At 38.2% G+C, this 21,338-nt stretch overlaps 1 protein-coding gene across 3 annotated transcripts in view; it reads left to right on the forward strand.

Moving 5' to 3' along the window:
• NLN (neurolysin) overlaps nt 1-21,338 on the forward strand; it is a 100,797-nt gene that overhangs the window by 47,425 nt on the left and 32,034 nt on the right. For 2 of the 3 annotated variants that reach the window (XM_076008056.1, XM_012784093.2), the window contains 4 exons: nt 5,872-5,979; nt 9,332-9,434; nt 10,046-10,206; nt 13,510-13,645. In XM_076008056.1, coding sequence (XP_075864171.1) covers nt 5,872-5,979; nt 9,332-9,434; nt 10,046-10,206; nt 13,510-13,645 — 508 coding nt within the window. Of the gene's footprint in view, nt 1-1,373; nt 4,655-5,871; nt 5,980-9,331; nt 9,435-10,045; nt 10,207-13,509; nt 13,646-21,338 lie in introns of those variants that run through there. The other variant, XM_012784096.3, reaches the window with a different exon arrangement.

A 21,338-nucleotide genomic window follows, 5' to 3' on the forward strand; every position in this document is an offset into this window, starting at 1 on the left:
CTACAGTAAGTTATCATTTTTCACTTATAAGATTGGTAAAAATTAAGAAATACAGGCCGGGCGCTGTGGCTCACGCCTGTAATCCTAGCTCTTGGGAGGCCGAGGCGGGCGGATTGCTCAAGGTCAGGAGTTCAAAACCAGCCTGAGCAAGAGCGAGACCCCGTCTCTACTATAAATAGAAAGAAATTAATTGGCCAACTGATATATATATAAAAAAAAAAAAATTAGCCGGGCATGGTGGCGCATGCCTGTAGTCCCAGCTACTCGGGAGGCTGAGGCAGAAGGATCACTCAAGCCCAGGAGTTTGAGGTTGCTGTGAGCTAGGCTGACGCCACGGCACTCACTCTAGCCTGGACAACAAAGTGAGACTCTGTCTCAAAAAAAAAAAAAAAAAAAAAAAAAAATTAAGAAATACAATGACACCAAGTATCTTTGTAGATGTGGATTAATGGGAATGTTTGTGCACTGCTAATAAGAGTGCAATGGATTAAAAATAATAACTTAGTTGGAGAAAAACTTCAAAATTAGATCTTACATTCTCTACAACCTAGCACATTCCTTCTCCATCCCATATCAGTGTTTACCTAGAGATACTTTTGCATATGTGCCAGGTAAAATTGTACAAATGTTCATAGGAATATTACAATAGCAAAGCACTGAAACAACTCAGATTCCCATCAGCAAGAGAATGGATTAATAAATTGAGGTACATTTATGCAATGGACTATTTTGTAGCATTGAAATAAATAACAACATGGAACAATATGGCTGAAGTGAAAGAAATTGCAGAATACTGAATACAGCATGGTATCATTTTATAATGTTCAAAAAGAAGCAAAACTGGCCGGGCGCGGTGGCTCACGCCTGTAATCCTAGCTCTCTGGGAGGCCGAGGCGGGCGGATTGCTCAAGGTCAGGAGTTCAAAACCAGCCTGAGCAAGAGCGAGACCCCGTCTCTACTATAAATAGAAAGAAACTAATTGGCCAACTGATATATATATAAAAAATTAGCCGGGCATGGTGGCGCATGCCTGTAGTCCCAGCTACTCGGGAGGCTGAGACAGAAGGATCACTCGAGCCCAGGAGTTTGAGGTTGCTGTGAGCTAGGCTGATGCCACGGCACTCACTCTAGCCTGGGCAACAAAGCGAGACTCTGTCTCAAAAAAAAAAAAAAGCAAAACTAAATATATACATAAATGGTAAAACTGGAAAAAATTATCACAAAATTCAAGACAGTAGTTATCTTTTGCACAGGTTACCTGTTGCACAAGTAAATGCAACAGTGTTGTTGCATTCCTATCTTATAAGTTAAAGGATGGGTTTAATTTGTCCCAATAACTTATATATAGTTATATTCATTTGCAGATATCAATTATTGCATAAAAATTTAACATATTAAATGTATTCTTTTTTTTTTTAGTTTCTTCTGTCTTGTTATAGAAACATTAAATGTATTCTTAATTCCACCAAAAGAAAAAAGAAAAAGCGATGAAAATAAGGATTTTCTTATGCCTTTAGTTAAAAAATGGACAGGAGTCAAAAACCAGCAATTATGGCCACAGGTCTTGGTATTTGCCAGTCCTGACAAAGGCTGCTCAATTGTTGGCTAGAAAGTCAGCAAAGATCAAATAAGGTTTTATACCTGATATTTCTAGCCATTTTGGTGAGAAAAATATAGTGTCTTCATGTCAAAACAATCGAGCATATTTTATTCCAGCAGCCAGCTAAGAAATGCACAAGAGGAATTCTTTACTGAAACAGAGGCTGGATCATGCAAGCTAAATTTGAGAAATACAGTGATCTATTGTAATATTGTTTATATTTTTTCAGAGCTGCAGGCTTTGGTCTTGCCAATTCATTTTAGCTCATTAGTGATTTAAACAAGAAAGTTTTAATGTTGCAGTGCAAATGAATAGGTCATGGGATTAAGTATAGATGATTTTAAGCATTGTGTGATCTCTCCTACTTGACCAGCCATGGAGACCCAGTGCTCGATTAAAATATGAAAGCCAGTGCCTTAAAACTGTGACCAAAAAAGAAAGAAAAAAAAATACAAAATGAACAAAATAATTGTGTCCAAAATTCATTTACAATTAATTTCCTTTATTTACCATGCCTTCTTGATTTTGAAATTTGTAAGTCTAGTCATTGGTCATAATCAGTACTGCTAAAACTGGTAATTTAGTCGCGGTCTTAAAAGCCTGGCATCCAGATATAAAGTGGCAAGTACCTGGGCTTAGTTTTCCCCATCGGCCAGGTGCCCCTATTGTGCCCTTCTCTTGTCCAAGTAGTTACCTGGTTTTTTCCACATACTATGTGATATTGACATTATTTATCAACATACCCTTTTTTCCCTTCCATCTGACTTAAAGCTCCTCAATAATATTTTTCTTCGTTTCCTTAGTGCCTGGCATAAATAGGAGCTCTGTAAACGTATGTTGAGTGGAATGGAACTAGCCTTAATTATTCACAAAATGTGTCTTCTTGCAGTGTGGAGCCCCACCTCACACTGCGGCTCCCACAAAAGCAGTGAATCTTGTGAAGGCATTGAATCAGTTGTCAGCAAACAGGCCTTTGTGCATCCCTCTAGCCAGACATCCCTCTATGCAGTCAGCTGCCTAACGATGTCCTTTTCACAGGAGTAGGATGGAAACCTAACAGTAAAGGTCATGGATTTGGTGGGGGGAGGGGACAGAAGAAAAGGGAACTAAACTGCAAATATCACATACTTAGTTATTTCTCTATTTTGGTTTTTTAAATAGGCTACAATAATATACTCTGTTGTCCAATTATAATTCCTTAGCAAATTCATGAATTCATTTTTAAAATGATATTCAGAGGAATATACTATCTTAATCTTCAGAGTTCTTCTAACAACATTGTAATTTCTAGTGTGTTTACACAGCATGCACAATACAGAAAATCCCACTGAAATAATTTTTTATTTACATATTTTAGAAACTGGAAATACCAAGGTCTTTTAAAGAAAAGGCCAAAGTCATGGGACAGAAGGTGGGGAGGATTTAGGAGAAATTAAGAAAATTTCTCATTCTTTATTATGAAATTTTAAAGAATGATAATGAATTCAGGATGGTATTACAGAAGTATGGCACATTGGGAAATGCATGAAACTAAGAATTTGAAGAACTTATTTCTTTGCCATTTTTACCATTAGATAGTGGTGTGATCTTGGAAAGATCATTTAACCTCAGTGTTTTTTTAATCTATGAAATGAATATATAAGCATATCTGTGAGAGATGGAGTGTATTGTATATGTACACGTTTATATAACAGCTCTTTGTTACAGGAGGAAATTAGGAGGAAACTAAATCTTTTCATCACAGAAATTAAAATTAGGGCTCCTACTGTCAAATCATATAAATTTAAAAATTACTTCTGAGAACTTTAGCCCTCCACCTTTTATAAAGGAGAAACTTCACCCAAAGATGCCTGTGGCCTGGTTCAAATTCAAGAGGAGGAATTCTTGTTCAGGAAGGAAGGTGCAATTATAGCAGAACAGTCTAGAAGGGTTGGCTGATTCCCTCTTAGAAAATCCTTGGGCGGTAATTCTGACCTTGCCTGGGGATTATAAGGGAGAATATTATTATGATCGGCTCTGGAACAGGAATGTGCTTAAGAAGCACATTTCAGAAGCGCCTTACTCCAACCAGAGACCTCCAGAGATTTCCCCAAGCCTCAGAGTCTGACTGGCAAGGGGCGCCTGGTTATAATTGAGTCAGAATTTTAAGTGTTATTTGTACAGTAAGTTAAATATTTCAGTACAGTTAATTACTCATATTTTAATTAGATCTAATTCAGGGCTGATTTTTTTCAGAATATCCTTCTGCCTGTTTGCACCTGTGTCACCTATTTGGGAGCGAATACTTTTAATTCTAATCTAGATCATTAATTTTGAGTTTACTATTCTGAATATACTTCTAGGCTTTCTGAAATAGTGGCCTTGCTACCTGCAGATATAACAAGTATGAGAGGCCATCCTGATTAAGTATAGCCATAGAATATGAATTCTGCTTATATCAGCTGGTGGTAAGGTTTGTGATGAGCCTATGTCCTAAGCTCAGGGCCAGATGTGGCCCAGGAACTCAAGCATCCAGCCAGCTTATTTCCCTGCTGGGATGGCCCTCTGCTTTGGATCTCATCCTGCCTGCCTGGATTTTTAATGACTTACCCAGTTCTTGCCAGGCCCTTCTCACCATGTACCCTTTCCCATCCCCAACAACTACACATAGCTACTGCCTGGATTCTCTCTAGCCCTACAGCTTGCAGTATTGCACTGTCTAGAGACCCCTTGTGCCGTGCCCACACTTCAGGACAGATTTCCTAGTGTGCTATTAAAGCCAGCCCAGATCAACCCAAGTTAATCACATCTGTATGAACACTGTGATATGAACTGCTGGCCATCCCTGAGTGAACCAGCACATAGCTCAGTCATCTCCCTGGCCATTCTGGGTTTCTTCCCATTACAGGCACCTGCTGCTGGAATCCCAGTATGCACCAACACCAGCTAGAGAGGGTTCCAACTCCAGTCATGCCAGCACACTTATACATTCTCCAGGGACACAAAAGGAGGTTATTATGGAAAAAGAAGTGTAACTGTTCTCTGCCTCCACTGAGGATAAACTCAGAGGAAACTGTGAGTAATGTATGCACAACAAGTGCTTTAATACTGTGACACAAAATTATTTCTTGGTAGACAAGGTGACATATAGTTCGCCATATTAAGTGATACCCCCAGTTCAAATATAACTTGATTTACCTGCTGCAACAAAATGTAGAAAATTACAGAATGATTGTAGCACAAGCCTAGCCCCAACAATCTAAAATGCAGTCTCTAAAGCTAAACACCATCCTGTTACAGATGTAATTAGTGAAACAATTAGGGATGCTCAGGGATAGATAGTCCAAGTCTTTCATGGAGAGAATGTCCAACTGATGGAACTCTGTAAGGCTCTAGAGACAGAGGTCCCTCATTGACCCTCAACGAGCCTGAATCCATTACAACTGCTGAATCTGTCTAGAGTCCATTTCTTCCTAGAGACCACTAACTGACCAGACATCTAGATGTGCCAAGTGTATTCTGCTACCTGTTTTTGGAGAAACACCTGGTGTTTTTATTACTGTGCTAATGGCTGGGGAATTTTCCATTCCCCTCCAGGGCCCTCTGTTCTTTTGAATGAGTGTTGCTTGTACTGGTGCATACAGATTCAAATTTACTGTTCAGCTTTCCTCCTCTTTGTGCAGTGCTGACTCATTTTCCCCAGATACTTGTTTATAGGCAGCTAGCTGTAGTCCCTTGATCTCTCTTGGCAAATGACAGTAAGGCATTTTTGGAGTGTTGAAAGCCTTTTGCTGGGGTTTTATCCAGCTGTCCCTGTTTGGTATATTGGCAGAAGTGTCCCACTCTGCATTTTTGTAGAAATTACCCATTATTTCTATTCCTGCCTCTCAAGTGGAACCAGGTTAACAAATGATAGAAAATTAAATCCAGGTGATTTGTGATAAGAAATATGTTCTGTGAAAAAAAACCACTCAGTCATAAAGAATGTTCAGAATGAGATTATGCAAATGCTTCTATTATCACACTTTCAAGTGGTACAAGCACCCTTGATTCTGATGCAAGGCAAGGAAATTCTGGTTAGCTTTTTATTTATTTAATTTTTCTGTTGTAAATGAGCAGAAGCTCACTAAAGCATAACAGAAATGAGGTCTTCAAAACGGCCTGCTTCATAATCAACTATGTGCTTCATAGCCCAAAAAGAGAGGGTGAATAAATTTGCTGTGGCCCTCATAGTTTATAATTTACCCATGCACTGTTACAGCCGAAATGGTTGTCATGCTTTTTAATTTCAGGAAACCTGTGATCTGGGGAAGATAAAGCCTGAAGCCAGGCGATACTTGGAAAAGTCAGTTAAAATGGGAAAAAGAAATGGGCTCCATCTTCCAGAACAAGTACAGAATGTGAGTTTATGTTTCCTTTTCTTAATGGGGGGAAAATGAATAAATAAAACAAAATACAGGTTCAGTATCCCTAATCCAAAAGACCAGAATTCTAAATGCTCCAAAATTGGAAACATTTTGAGTGTCGACATTACGCTCAGTGGTCATGCTCAGAGGTAATGCTCATTGGAGCATTTCGGATTTTTAGATTAGGCACGTTTGACCTATAATAGTGCAAATATTCCAAAATGCAAAATTCCAAAATCTGAAACACTTTTGCTCCCAAGCATTTCAGATAAGGAATACTCAACCTGTACAACAAAAACCAGGAAATAAGGAAACAGATGAGTTGTAATAAAATAACCCGTAACATAAATCCATTTACAATGTATTTTACATCCAATGGCCTTAAATTCTATAATTCCTGTTAATCTCATGGTGATTGACAAATGATAACTTAATCATTCTTTACTCCCTTCCAAGTTTTGTTTCATGTGTGTTGGTCTTATTTTCCCTGATCTATTTTACATTCTTTAGAAGGTGGTTTCAGGTCCTAATAGTTGATTTGTATTCTACTCCATTGGTCATACAAGATAGGATGCTGGGAAATAAGATCCTTATTGATGGAGAGTTTTAAAACCAGCACTTTAGAATGGAACATCCTATGATTAATACATGCCCCTTAAAAGAAGAGAGATCAGCTGCTGAATAGGGCCTCTAAAAAGTTTTCTTTTGTCTAATGCCGGTAAGGTCTTCCAGGTTCAGAAATAAATTTGGCTTCAGAGTTAACCTCTTTCTTCTTGGACAGGAAATGTAATCCATGATTTATTTCTAGGTCATTCTTCTAGCCAGCAGAACTGGAAATAAGTTTGAAAGAAATCCAAATCAAGTGATGTCAGCATGGTAGATACAACTGAAGGCACCACTGAGATAAGGACTCCTTTCTGCCATCTAAATGCCCTTTGATCACCTTGTATCTTCTCCATCCTAGTTAGAGGAACAATGTGACTGATCTCACTTACCTGTCCTCAGCTCAGTTTGGGGCATAAACAATGTATTATTTAGGTCATTAAATATGAAATGTCCAATTTCAAATCAAAAGTGTAGTTTATTATATCTTAAATAAGACACAGTACAATTAATCAAAAGTATATGCCTAAACTATTGACACAGTTTTGCCATCTTAACAGTAGCTTGTTTATGCCAACAGGGAAGAAGCCTGGAGAACGAGTAGTGATGAAATTACAAAAGGCGTTTTCAACATCTTGTTGGGAATTGAATATTTTTCCTTGCAAGAAGTGGTCCAAAGCCTGGAAGAAGTTGTAGTCAGTTGGTGCAAGGTCTGATGAATATGGTGGATGACAGAGAGTTTCCAAGTCCAGCTACTGTAGTTTGAACAGAGTTGTTTGTGCAACATGTGGTTGAGTTTTGTCTTGCAAGAGGATTGGCCTGTCTCTATTGACCAATCTCAGCTCCTTAATTACAAGCATCCTCATCATTTCATCCATTTGGTTGTAGCAGACATCTGCTGTAATCAACTGACCAGGTTTCATGAAGCTGTAGTAGATAATACCAGCACTAGACTACCAAACAGACACCATTAGCTTTTTTGGTAAATATTTGGTTTTGGACTGTCAAACTTAGTACTTAAGGAAATCAGACATTTCATACTTAATAACCTAAATGGTTAAGATGTGTTTGGTTGCCCCTAACAAAACCCTGTTTAAACAATAGAGATTTATTTGTTTGTATAATTGAAAGGCCCAGGGTAGGTGGGCTTAATGGGTTAGTGTGATCTAGATGTACAGTGGTGTCTTTGGCCACCTTATTTTTCTCTATTCTGTCATCTTCAGTGTAAATGTTATCTAAAGGCTGGCTTCCTTTCATTACTAAAGTGACTAAATCTTAAACACCACCATCCAGAAGGACATAGAGAAGCCCCCATGAGACCTCTCTTCATATCTTAAAGGCCTAGAGTGATCCTGTAGTTAATCTTTTTTTTCTTCTTTTTTTTTTGAAACAGAGTCTTGCTCTGCTGCCCAGGCTAGGGTGCTGTGGTGTCAGCTTAGCCCACAGCAACCTCAAACTCCTGGGCTCAAGCAGTCCTCCTGCCTCAGCCTCCCAAGTAGCTGGGACTTCAGGCATGTGCCACCACTGCCAGCTAATTTTTTCTATTCTTAATTGCCTTGCTAATTTTTTTTCTTTCTATTTTTGGTAGAGATGGGTCTCACTCTTGCTCAGGCTTGTCTGGAACTCCTGACCTCAAGTGATCCTCCCACCTTGGCCTTGTAGAGTTCTAGGATTGTAGGCATGAACTACCATGCGCATCCCTGCAGTTAATCTTGAATGCCCTTTTAGTCAGGAATACCAGGCCTGGGGTATATGAACCAGTCACTAAGGCAGTGGGGATGGAATGATTACCCAGCTGGTGTAGCGGTCACATACCTAGAGCTGCAAACAGGGTCAGGTCCTATCTGAACTACATAGGTGCTGTAGAGTAGGGGAAAGGGGTTGGGGAGAAAACCACAGCATGTGAAGACAACACTAAACAGTGTGTGTGAAGTCAGTAGTCTCAAGTTTAGTGTGCATCAGAAGTACCTGGAGGGCTTGTTAAAACTCTGATCATAGGGCTCAACTCCCAAGAGTTCAGTAGATTTAGTGTGGAATCCTGAGAATTTGTATTTCTAACAGGTTCCCACGGCCACACTTTGAGAACCAGTATGGTTGAAGTAAATTTCGTCATCTAGCATTATTAGAAGAATGGGACAGACTAATAATTTCATGTTTTTTCTTGTGGTTTCCCTCTTATTGTTTCCTTTGGTTTCCCACCTAATACTTTTTTTGCAAATGATAGGGTCTATAAATTATCTTTGTTCAAAAAATCTCTGTAAAACTAAGGCATCAGCTTTTTTCCAAAGCAACCATGAAGTTAATAACTCAATTCTTATCTCTCAGTTTACTTTGCAGACAGATACTGATTGCTAAATTAATATTTTGAATTGGAAAAGATAAGTAGTATGCAAATTGACAATGGGCTACTAGAGTTGTTCATTCACTGAGCAACTATTTTTTGTGTGTGTGCTATGTGCCAAATACTGCTTTTACTATACTTCCTAAATTTATTTAGTTCTTCAGATTTGCGACTAATTTCTAACACATCACCAGGCTTGCCTTTCTGTGAGTGCTACACAGATACACATGGACATGACATAGAAGACTACAGAAAGCTATTTACCAAGCACATCTCTGCGAAAGTACTTCCTGAGGGTTGGGAAGTCAATCTTCATACAAAAGTGAAACTTACATGACTAATGGCAATAAAAATGAAAGTGCTTTTTATTGTTAATATCCTTTATTTTTATCTTTGTTTCAGGAAATCAAATCAATGAAGAAAAGAATGAGTGAGCTATGTATTGACTTTAACAAAAACCTCAATGAGGATGATACCTTCCTTATATTTTCGAAGGCTGAACTTGGTAAATTTTATTTTTCTAGTTTAAATCATGTAATTCAGGTAAATAATGTCACATCACAGTTTGCTTTACTTTCCAGATATAAAACCTAAAGTTCAAAGTATTCTTTAAAAATATGCTCCAGTATCTAACCCCACCACCTCTTTTACAGAGAAGACAACAAAACCAGCCAAAATTAGATTTTAGGTAAATAAGAGTATAAACAATTCCTAGAGACAGTCAAGAGGGGATTTCATCCTCCCGTTTTAAGGCCTTCAGTGCCTTAAAATTTTTTCTGCCTTGCAGTGTCCCCTACATTGTATCTTAAATTAGTCTTTTATTCTGTCCTGGGTCTTTATTGGCTTAATTTTGCCAGTTCTCCATTAAAATACCATCTGCACAAGTGCACTGAAGCCTATTCATATTTTGAATTACCATCTCCTGAGCCACCTGGCCTCTAACTGCCAGTCCCATTCCAACACCATCAAAATGATATTATAAGGATTTTCATTATTTTTTTTTTGAATTTCAATTATTCCATAAAATTCCTAGAGCTACTTGAAGGCACCATGCCAATACCACATAAACCAATAATAAGTGGAAAAATTGATGTGTGAGAAAATGATTTTTTGCAGGTGCTCTTCCTGATGATTTCATTGATAGTTTAGAAAAGACAGATGATGACAAGTATAAAATTACCTTAAAATATCCACACTATTTTCCTGTCATGAAGAAATGCTGTGTCCCTGAAACCAGAAGAAGGATGGAAATGGCTTTTAATACAAGGTGCAAAGAGGTACCATAAATGTTTGTCTTTCTTTTGTTTTTAGTGGAAGGTTTTGAGAAAAAGGTTTGCTTTGTTTACCAGTGTTGAAGTCAACTCAGATACTGGTATTACTCTTTGTGTGAGCATTGTGTCTCTAATTCCTCAGACCTACAAGACTTTCAGCTTTTTCATTGTTCATTGGCAACCTGCTTGGTGGGGCCACAGGCTAAGCTATTCTAGTAAAAATAGAAAGGGTTAAATAAACTAGAAGTTGTATTTCTCTCCCAAGTCAACAGTCCAGTTCTGGTAAGGCATCTCTCCTTCCTCAACAAGTGACTTCCAAGTTCATTCCTTGGAATGACCATTTCCCAGCCTGTTGGGAAGGGGGGAAGAGAGAATTCAGAGGAAACATTTAAGAAGACCTGAAAGTGCCATGCATCAACTCCATTCACATCCCATAGGTCCAGATTCCATCATATAACCACATCTAGCTACAAGGGAGGCTGGGAAATGTAGTCTTTAGTTGGCAGCCATTTGCATACCTTAGGAGATTCTGTTATGAAAAAGAAAAAAGGAAGAATTAGAAATGGATTCTCAGAGTCAAGTAGTTCCACTGAAGCTCACCTCTCTGGCTATCTAAGTAACCATGAGCACCCTTTTTTCCACACATAGGACCCATTTACCATTTGTCAGTTCCCAATCAGTTATTGCCTTGAGCTGCAAGGCTAGGATTTCTGGGTGATACATAGTCCTCCCCAGTTGTAGCTTCTCATGATTTAGTAACCTGTGAAAGGAAAGGAAAGTTATCAGCCCCTCACCTCTAACACATACCCCTAATGATGGAATAGGAACAGAATAACCACACTAAAAACGTCCATTTTGGAAAAGGAAAGAATGGAAAATATATCAGGCCCATAGCAATTTTCAAAAATTATTTGGCAGGAATTGTGAGGATTTCTTATGTGGATGAAATTACTTGGTTAGACCACTGGACTTATTTAGGTCTGCTTTCTGGCAAGAATTTCTTTATCAATTGTACTGTATGGTTTCTGGTTTTGCCTGCAGGAAGTTCTTTCTTATCTGTTATCCTCCATGACCATATCTTGGGGAATAGATTCCTACTGGCATCAGTAGAAATCTGTATGAGCTGTATAGATTCCTACTGCTTGTATAGATTCCTACTGATGCCAGTTTGAAGCCTGCAAGTTGTTTTAGGGATCAAATAATCACAGGCTTTTATAGGCCAGATTTATGATATCTTTGGTAATAAAATTCCCTCTATAACTTAGATTTCTTATCTGTTTGCTTCCAATCAGATGCATGTTAAAATAACTTTTGGTCATAGTTCATAAACCTGCCAAATCGTATATGCTGGCTTCTATATTTTTTCCATCCCACTCTTCCTCAGTTTAACAGAGTCTGCTTTAAGCCTCTCTAAAACAGTAGGCATAAGGATGAAGGCAGCATTTTCAAACTAATCTCTGCAGTTCAATAACTCAGTTCAATAATCTTTTCTCCAATGTTGGGAGTACAGAGCAATTGGATTTTCCAAGCATCTGAAGCCCTAGATTGTGGACCACAGGCAAAACCTCCCTTAGCAGAATTCTTTTCCTTCCATCTTTGCAAACTGGCCAATTCTTACCTGAGCTCATCTCTCTCATGTAATTTTTCTAAAAGAAACAAATGCCAATACACACACACCAACATTATTAGTTTTCCCAAACATTTTCTCTAGAGCTAAGACTCAGTGGGTATGTGGCCTGCCTTCTAAGTTATGGCAAGCAGCAGTTTTCACAAATGTTATTCATAGTATAATAAGGATCACCAGCTTCCCAGCCTATAGTGTCTGTATCCTCACCATTCCCGTACATTTTTCATTTTTGTTATAGCAGCCCCCTACTCTTGTTGTTGATAGTTGTGTATATCAAAGTACAGGCTAAGCCCTGTTATAAGGCACTAAATCATTCATGGGAGCTCTGCCCTCATGACTTAATTACTTTCTGAAAGGCCCTGCCTCTGAGTACTATCACAATATGAATTAAGGTTCAACATAAGAATTTGTGGAGGTATTCAAACTATAGCATGTGGCATTAAGTATATTCACATTGTGAATGTATCCATATTGTTGTGCAACCATTACCACCATCCATCTCCAGAGCTTTTTTGTCTTCCCCATTAATGAAATTCTGTGTCTATTAAACACTAAGTCTACTTTCCTCCCTTTCTCCAGCCTGATGCAATTACCATTCTCCTTTCTATCTCTATGAATTTGACTATTCTAGGAGCCTCTTATAAGTGGAATCATATATTTGTCTTTTTGTGTATGATATATGTCATTTAGCATACTGTCTTAAAGATTCATCCATGTTGTGGGATGTGTCAGAATTTTATTTTATTTTTTTTTTTTGAGACAGAGTCTTGCTCTGTTTCTCAGGCTCTAGAGTGCAGTGGCCTTACCACAGCTCACTGCAACCTCAAATTCCTAGCCTCAAGGGATCCTCCCACCTCAGCCTCTCAAAGTGTTAGGCATGAGCCACTGTACTCAGCCTTCATTCCTTTTTAAGGATTTGTTTTTGCATTGTATCTATGTATCACATTTTGTTTATCAGTTCATTTGTCGATTGGCACTTGGGTGGCTTCCATCTTTTGGCTGTTGTAAATAATGTGTGAACATGGATATACAGATACCTCTTTGAGTCTCTGCTTTTAATTCTTTTGGATATACACTGAGAAGTTGAATTGCTGGATCATATGGTAATTCCTAAAAAAATTAAACATAGATAAATTCTGTGTTTAATTTTTTGAGAAATTACCATTTTCTACAGCAGCTGCCCCATTTCACATTTCCATCAGCAAAGCACAGTGGTTCCAGTTTCTCTACATCCTCCCAATACATAATGGGGTTTTGTTTTTATAATAGTCATACTAATGGATGTGAAGTTAAAATGGCAAATTTTTTGTATATTTTACCACAATAAAAACATCCCCCCAAAACTAAGAACCAATATTTGGTGCACTTCTATCAATGAGAAGAAATGTGGAGTCAGTATTGTCCTTAAGAACATATTTTCACTCTAAGTTTATAGTACCTCAAATTTTACTGAGACTTCATAACTATCTCCGGAGGTTTAAAAAGTCATAAATTATTTCAGGAATAATATTGGTTCATGAACTAAAAAGAATCTAACAATGCAATGAAAACAGAAGTTAAGATGATCTAAAAATATTTGATAATTTTATGAACCTAAAAATACATATAATAACTCTTCTTTTTAGTACTTTAGGTCAAATTAATAATTAAACTTTGTTTTTGTTGATGGTGTTTATTACTAGGAAAACACTGTCATTCTGCAACAGCTACTCCCACTTCGGGCCAAAGTAGCCAAACTACTCGGCTATAACACACATGCTGACTTCGTCCTTGAAATGAACACTGCAAAGAGCACAAGCCATGTGACAGCCTTCCTAGGTTAGTTGTTCCTTTTTTTTTTTTTTTGATACTTGTATGATTTCCATTTCTTTTTTCTGTGACTGTTTTACTGTGTCATATCTACTTGACAGAGGGCCTCAAAACCTAATATGCCTTTGAAAACATCCTGTTTTTCATTCATTCAAGAGAAATGTATTGATCGTCTACTATATGTTAGGTAATGTGCTTGGTTCTAGAGGCTACTAATTGTTTATATTACTATTAAAGTCCTTGCTTCATTGTATCTTGTTTCTTGTTTGGAATTTTTATACTAATTCCTAATATGGTATCTAGGGTCCTAACAGAGTGTTATCCCACTTGCTTTGTTCACTGTCACTAGGTATTTGGTTGTCATATCATTGCTACTTATGCATTCGTATGAAATAAGCTGACAAATATGTAAATGAAAATAGAAAGTATAGAAACAAAAAAACATTATATACTCTAGAAACCACTTATTAATATACAAAGTGATATAAAATAATATACATCAAAACTATTATATTATCTAATAACTCTACTCACATTCATTTAAAAACATTTTTTCATAAATTTAAAAGCCATGATTCTTATGGCCATGACATTCATTTATTTTAACAGTTAGAATTTTTTTTTAATTTTAATAGGTCTAAGGGGTACAAGTTGAATTCCATTACATGTATATATGGTATAATGGTGGAGTCAGGGCTTTTGGTGTACCCATCACATGAATAGTGTACATTGTATCCCATAGGTACTTTTTCATCCCTCACTCCCCCTTACCCTCCTCCCTTATGTCTCCAATGTCCATTTTACCACTCCGTATGCCTTTGTATAACCATAATTTAGCTCACACTTACTTATAAGTGAGAACATGCAACATTTATTTCTCTGTTCCTGAGATACTTCACTTAGGATAATGGTCTCCAGTTCTATCCAGGTTGCTGCAAAAGACATCATTTCATTCTTTTTAATGGCTAAGTAGTAGTCTGTGGTATATATATACACCACATTTCCTTTATCCACTCAACAGTTGATGGGCACTTAGTTTGATTCCATATTTTTGCAATTATGAATTGTGCTGCGATAACATATGAGTGCAGGTATCTTTCTGATATGATTTCTCTTCCTCTGGGTCCATATCCACTTGTGGAATTACAGGATCAAATGGTAGATCTACTTTTATTTCTTTGAGAAATTTCCATACTGATCTCTGTAAAGATTGCATAATACTAATTTACATTCCCACCAACAATGTATAAAGTATTTACTTTTCACCACATTGATGCCAATATCTATTGTGTTTGACTTTTTTTTTTTTTTTTTTTTTGAGACAGAGTCTCACTTTGTTGCCCAGGCTAGAGTGAGTGCCGTGGCGTCAGCCTGGCTCACAGCAACCTCAATCTCCGGGGCTCAGCGATCCTACTGCCTCAGCCTCCTGAGTAGCTGGGACTACAGGCATGTGCCACCATGCCCGGCTAATTTTTTGTATATATATTTTTTAGTTGGTCAATTAATTTATTTCTATTTTTGGTAGAGACGGGGTCTCTCTCAGGCTGGTTTCGAACTCCTGACCTTGAGCAATCCGCCCGCCTCGGCCTCCCAAAGTGCTAGGATTACAGGCGTGAGCCACCGCGCCCGGCCTTGACTTTTTAATAATGGCCTTTTGTGTGTGTGTGTGTGTGTGTGTGTGTGTGTGTGTGTGTGTGTGTGTGACAGAGTCTCATTCTGTTGCCCAGGCTGGAGTGCCATGGTATCAGCCTAGCTCACAGCAACCTCAAACTCCTGGGCTCAAGAGATCCTTCTACCTTAGTCTCCTGAGTAGCTGGGACTACAGTCATGCGCCACCGTGCCCGGCTAATTTTTTTCTATTTTTAGTTGTTTGGCTAATTTCTTTCTATTTATAGTAGAGACTGGGTCTCGCTCTTATTCAGGCTGGTTTCAAACTCCTGACCTTGAGCAATCCTCCCACCTCGGCCTCCCAGAGTGCTAGGATTACAGGCGTGAGCCACTGCACCCTGCCCATTTGCCCACCTTAATGAGGCTTTTTTCTTGCTGATTTGTTTGAGTTCTTTGTAGAATCTGCATATTAGTCCTTTGTCGGACATGTATTTTGTGAATATTTTTTCTCCCATTCTATAGGTTGTCTATTAACTCTTCTGATTATTTCTTTTTCTGTTCAGAAGCTTTTTAGTATAATTAAGTATTTGTCTATCTTTGTTTTTATTGCATTTGCTTTTGGGGTCTTAGTTATAAATTCTTTGTCTAGGCCAGTATCCAGAAGAGTTTTTGCTAGGTTTTCTTCTAGTATTTTTACTGTTTCAGGTCTTACATTTAAGTCTTTAATCCATCTGGAGTTAATTTTTGTATATGGTAACAGATAGGGATCCAGTTTCATTCTTCTGCATATGGCTATACAGTATTCCCAGCACCATTTATTGAATAGAGTGGCCTTTCCCCAGTGTTTTTTGGTCTGCTTTGTCAAAGATCAGTTGGTTGTAGGTATATGTTATATTTCTGTGTTCTCTCTTCTGTTCCATTGATCTTTGTGTTTGCTTTTATGCTAATACTGTGCTGTTTTGGTTACTGTAGCTTTGTAGTATAATTTGAAGTCAGGTAATGTGATGTCTCCAGTTTTGTTCTTTGGCTTAGGATTGCTATGGGTATTCAGGCTATTTTTGGTTACATATGAATTTTAGAATTGTTTTACTAATTCCATGAACAATGACATTGGTATTTTGATAGGAATTGAATTGAGTCTTTAGATTATTTTGGGCAATATGGTCATTTTTAACAATATTGATTCTTCTGATCCATTAGCATGGGATGTTTTTCCAATTATTTGTGTCATCTATGATTTCTTTCATCAGTGATTTATAGTTCTCTTTGTAGGGATTTTTCACCTCTTTAGTTAAATTTATTCCTAGGAGTGTTTGTTTGTTTGTTTTGTACCTATTGTAAATGGGATTGAGTTCTTGATTTGGTTCTCAGCTTGGTTGTTGTTTGTGTGTAGAAATGCTATTGATTTTTGTATATTGATTTTATACCCAGAAACTTTGCTTAATTTATTTATCAAATCTAGGAGTTTTTGGAGGAGTCGTTAGGGTTTTCTAGGTATAAGATTATACCATCAGCATACAGAGATAATTTGACTTCCTCTTCTCCAATTTTGATACCCTTTATTTCTTTCTCTTGCCTGATTACTCTGTCTCTGACTTCCAGTACTATGTTTAATAGAAGTGGTGAAAGTGGGCATACTTGTCTTGTTCCAGTTCTCAGGGGAAATGCTTTTAACTTTTCTCCATTCAATATGATATTGGCTGTGAGTTTCTCATATATGGCTGTTATTTTGAAGTACATTCCTTTTGTGCCAAGTTTTTTAAAGGTTTTTATCAGTTGCTAGATTTTATCAAATGCCTTTTCCGCATCTATTGAGATGATCATATGGTTTTTGTTTTTAATTATGTTTGTGTGATGAATCACATTTATTGACTTCCATGTGTTGAATCATCTCTGCATCTCTGGAATGAAACCCACTTGATTGTGGTGAATTATCCTTTTGATGTGCTGTTGGATTTGGTTTGCTAGTATTTTGTTGAGGATTTACATCTGTGTTCAACAGAAATATTGGTCAGTAATCTTTTTTTGTTGCATCCTTTTCTGGCTTTGGTATTAGGGTGATACTGGCTTCATAGAATGAGTTAGGAGAGATTCCCTCCTTCTCAACCTTTTTGGAACAGTTTTAGTAGGTTCGGCACCTACCTACTGTCTGTAGAAATCAACTATGAATCCATCAGGTCCTAAACTTTTTTTGTTTCTGGGAGATTTTTTATTATTTACTCTCACTAATTATTGGTTTATTCAAGAGTTCTGTTTCTTTTTAGTTCAATCTCAGGAGGTTGTATGCTTTTAGAAATTCCTCTATTTCCTCCAGGTTTTCTAGTTTGTGAGCATATAGTTGTCTATGATAATCTCTGATGATCTTTTGTATTTCTATAATATCAGCTGTAATGTCTCCTTGTTTATTTCTGATAGTGTTTATTTGGATCTTTTCTTTTCTTGATTAGTTTAACTAGTGGTTTGTCGCTTTTGTTTATCTTTTTAAAGAACCAACCTTTTGTTTTGTTGATCGTATCTGTTGGTTTTTTCGGTCTCTATTTCATTTAGTTCTGCTCTGATCTTTACTATTTCTTTTCTTCTGCCAACTTTGGTTTCAGTTTGTTCTTGTTGTTCTAGTTCCTTGAGGTATGATGTTGGGTTGTTAATTTGTAATCTTTCTGCTCTTTTAATGTAGGTATTTAATGCTATATAAATGTCCCTTTCAGCGCTCCTTTTGCTGTAGCCCACGGGTTTTCATATGTTGTGTTTTCATTTTCATTCGCTTCAAAAATATTTTTAATTTCCACCTTTATTTCATTAACCCAGTGATCCTTCAGGAGCATGTTGTTTAATTTCCCTGTGTATATAGTTTATGAAGTTCCTCATCATATTGATTTCTAGGTTTATTCCACTGTGGTCTGAGAATATACTTGATATGATTTCTATTTTTGTAAATTTGTTAAGATTGTTTTGTGGCCTAAAATGTAGTCTGTCTTGAAGAATGTTCCATGTGCTAATGAAAAGAATGTATATTCTGTAGTTTGGGGGTGGAATATTATATAAATATTGTTAGGTTCATTTGGTCTAAAGTCCAATTTAAGTCCAATGTTTCTTTATTTTATGTCTTGACCTATCTAGTGCTGTTAGTGGGGTGTTGGTGTCCCCAGCTATTATTGTATTGCTGTCTATCTCTTTCTTTAGGTCTAGTAATATTTATTTTGTGAATCTGGGTCCTCTGATATTTGGTGCATATACGTTTAGGATGGTTAAATACTGGATTGATCCCTTTATCATTATATAATGACCTTCTTTGTCTTTTTTTTTTTTTACTGTTTTTGTTTTTTGTTTTGTTTTTGTTTTTTACTGTTTTTAAACTGTTTTATCTGATGTAACTACTGCTCACTTTTGGTTTCCATTTGCATGGAATATCATTTTTCACCCCTGTACTTTCAGTCTGTATGTGGGAGGTGGCAGTAGCAGTGGTGGAGCCACACACTAGGATCCAAGTGATCTGTGTTGGTGTTACTGGTAGCTGCAGTGGGTTGGGCAAGCTAATCCTCAGTCCCACAGCTGCCTATTACAAGGTGGTGGATATTGTCCTAAGTGTGCTTAGTAGAGTTTGGTCTCCCCATCCCTTCCTGGCCGAGTGGCAGCTGCAGCCACGTCACCTTGAACACAGCCCAAGGAGGGGGCACAGCCCAGCATTAATCTCTCAAGATGATGCCAGCTGTGGGTTTGCAATCAAAGAAGGCAGGACCCCTTTCTGACAAGCAGCATGGGCAAGAAACTGTGGGGAGTGCAGTCTTCTTGTGTCTTAGTCTCCACTGGAGCCCATAGCAGAGTGGTAGGAATTGGCCTACATATATGTAAGAGAGCTTGGGCTTCCCTGTCCCTCCTCAGGTTGGCAGGGCTGCAGCTGAGTCAGCCTGAATTCAGCCTGAGGGTGGAGCACTGCCCAGCTTAAAGCTCCCAAACTGATGCCTTGGACCTGTGACCAGAGAGGGTGGGTCTCTTCTAAGGAAGGATATGCTGGCAGGAAACTGGGGAGTGCCATTTGCCCAGGACTTGGTCCCACAGCATCCAGCTGCAGAATGGTGGGCACTGTCCCAGATATGTGGTGGAATGCCTGCCTTCCCTACCCAGGCTGGCAGGGGCTGCAAGCCTGTCAGGCCAACCTCACTTGTAGGGCAGGGCATAGCCCAGTGTCAAACTCTCAAAATGGCACCTTAGACCTGGGACTAGAAAGGCTGGGTCCCACCCAGGCAAGCAATGTGGGTAAGACACTGTGGAAAATACTGTCCTTTCACATCTCAGTCTTAACAGCAGCACACAGCAGGGTGGTGGGGACCTTCCTAGGGGTGCATGGAAGTGCCTGGTCTCCTCTGTCCCTCGTCAACTTCATGCAGTGGCTACAGGTGCACCCACGGTTCCCCAGTATCTAGTTTCTTAGAATGATGCCCGGTACAATCTGCTCGAGGCTGGGATGCTCGTGGAATTCCACATAGGTTCCCATTCTGGAGACATGTCTTTGTACAATCTCCAAACAGCTCCTTATGGCCCAAGACCTGCATTGTGGGTTCTCCTTTAACCAAGATTTTAAAAGCTTGTCTTGGTAAGTGGAGCCATGGGGGCTCCTCTCTTATTGCTTCCCCACATCACAGAGCATGTCTTGGCTGGGCAAGTTGCCCTACACACTCTGCTTACCCACTTTTGGTGCTTCCTGTCACTTCCCTGGTGAATCCTAGTGTTGCCTCTTAGGCAGTCTGTTCAAAATGTGAGAATGTGCTTACTATTGTGGTTCCTCTCCATGCAAGAGGTACATCCCACCTGTGTCTAGTTGGCCATCTTGAGCCTGTATCTCCTGGCCATGACATTTAATCACTGGTACTCTTCCCTGTCCCCCTCTCAGTCTAGGTGTCACGATTCCAACAGTCTCTCTGTTTTGTCTTTCATCTTAGTGAAAATGGTTGAACAACTTGGCCGTGGTAAAGACACTAATTTCTGTTGTAATTATCCATAATCAAAGTTGACCAAAGTATTATTTTGTTCTTATTTTCCTCACTGGCTCCTTTCAAACTTTATTTTTCTTCAACAACTTGTGAAAGCATTGAGTCTATTGCTTTGGTATCATTTTATTAGCTTAATTAAGTTGGAAATAATAATATGTTAAAATCAGCATTTGATTTACAGTGTAGTCCAGTGTGTCCTCAATGGCTGTACCTTGACTTATTACCATATATGTATACTGGAATCATATGTGACATGTATATAATAGGTGCTCCATAAATTACAACTATTAGGCAATATGCAGGGCTACAGAAAGAAATAAAACAAGGTCCTTTCCTCAGTGGATTTTCCACTTAGTGGAAACAGCGGAGATGTGAACAGGTAATTGCTTTACAGTCTGATGCATGTTATATAAGAGGACAGCTCAGAGAGTTAACACACTTGTTGAGAATGTTTCCTTCAGTGGCAACTGTATATACTGAAATTTTTCCTTAGTAACCACCTGATTAACTTAATTCATTTAAAGGAGTTTTCCCTTTAATTTGAAATTGGCATATTCCTATGCAAATTGTCCTCTTGCCACCTATATTCACATATTCTCTCATAGGCCTAATCAAAATTATGTCTCTGTATCCTCCACGAGTTACCTCCTCTGTCTTCACAGCATTCCTCACACTGCTGCCTCCATCTCTCATGCCACAGGGCTGTCTCCTGAACTTCCATGTCTCTTGCAGAACCAAGCACATTTTTATCTTAATGTATGTAACAAATTGTGAAAAATAAATACATAAGAGTTTACTCGTTTACCCAAATACAGTAAAGTCCAAAATTGACCACAGTATATAAATTGTGGTGCCCAGAAATTTTTCCAGCTAAAAACTGGAATTGCTGTGTCCAAATAGGGCTTCTTCATAGGAACGGGGTAATGAGAAACTAAACCCATGGCTATTGAATGCATTGAGCAATTTCTAAATAATGCTGACCACAGGTCTCATGTGATTTGTTTCCCCTGGCCTTCTGAGAAGCCTAACTAACCTCATGGAAGGATAATCATGTACATGAGTTTAGTTTCACTATTGCTTTGTTCCCTGAATTATAACATTCTTGA

This window comes from Microcebus murinus, chromosome 11 (genome assembly GCF_040939455.1).
Source record: "Microcebus murinus isolate Inina chromosome 11, M.murinus_Inina_mat1.0, whole genome shotgun sequence".
In the NCBI taxonomy this organism is placed as follows: domain Eukaryota; kingdom Metazoa; phylum Chordata; class Mammalia; order Primates; family Cheirogaleidae; genus Microcebus; species Microcebus murinus.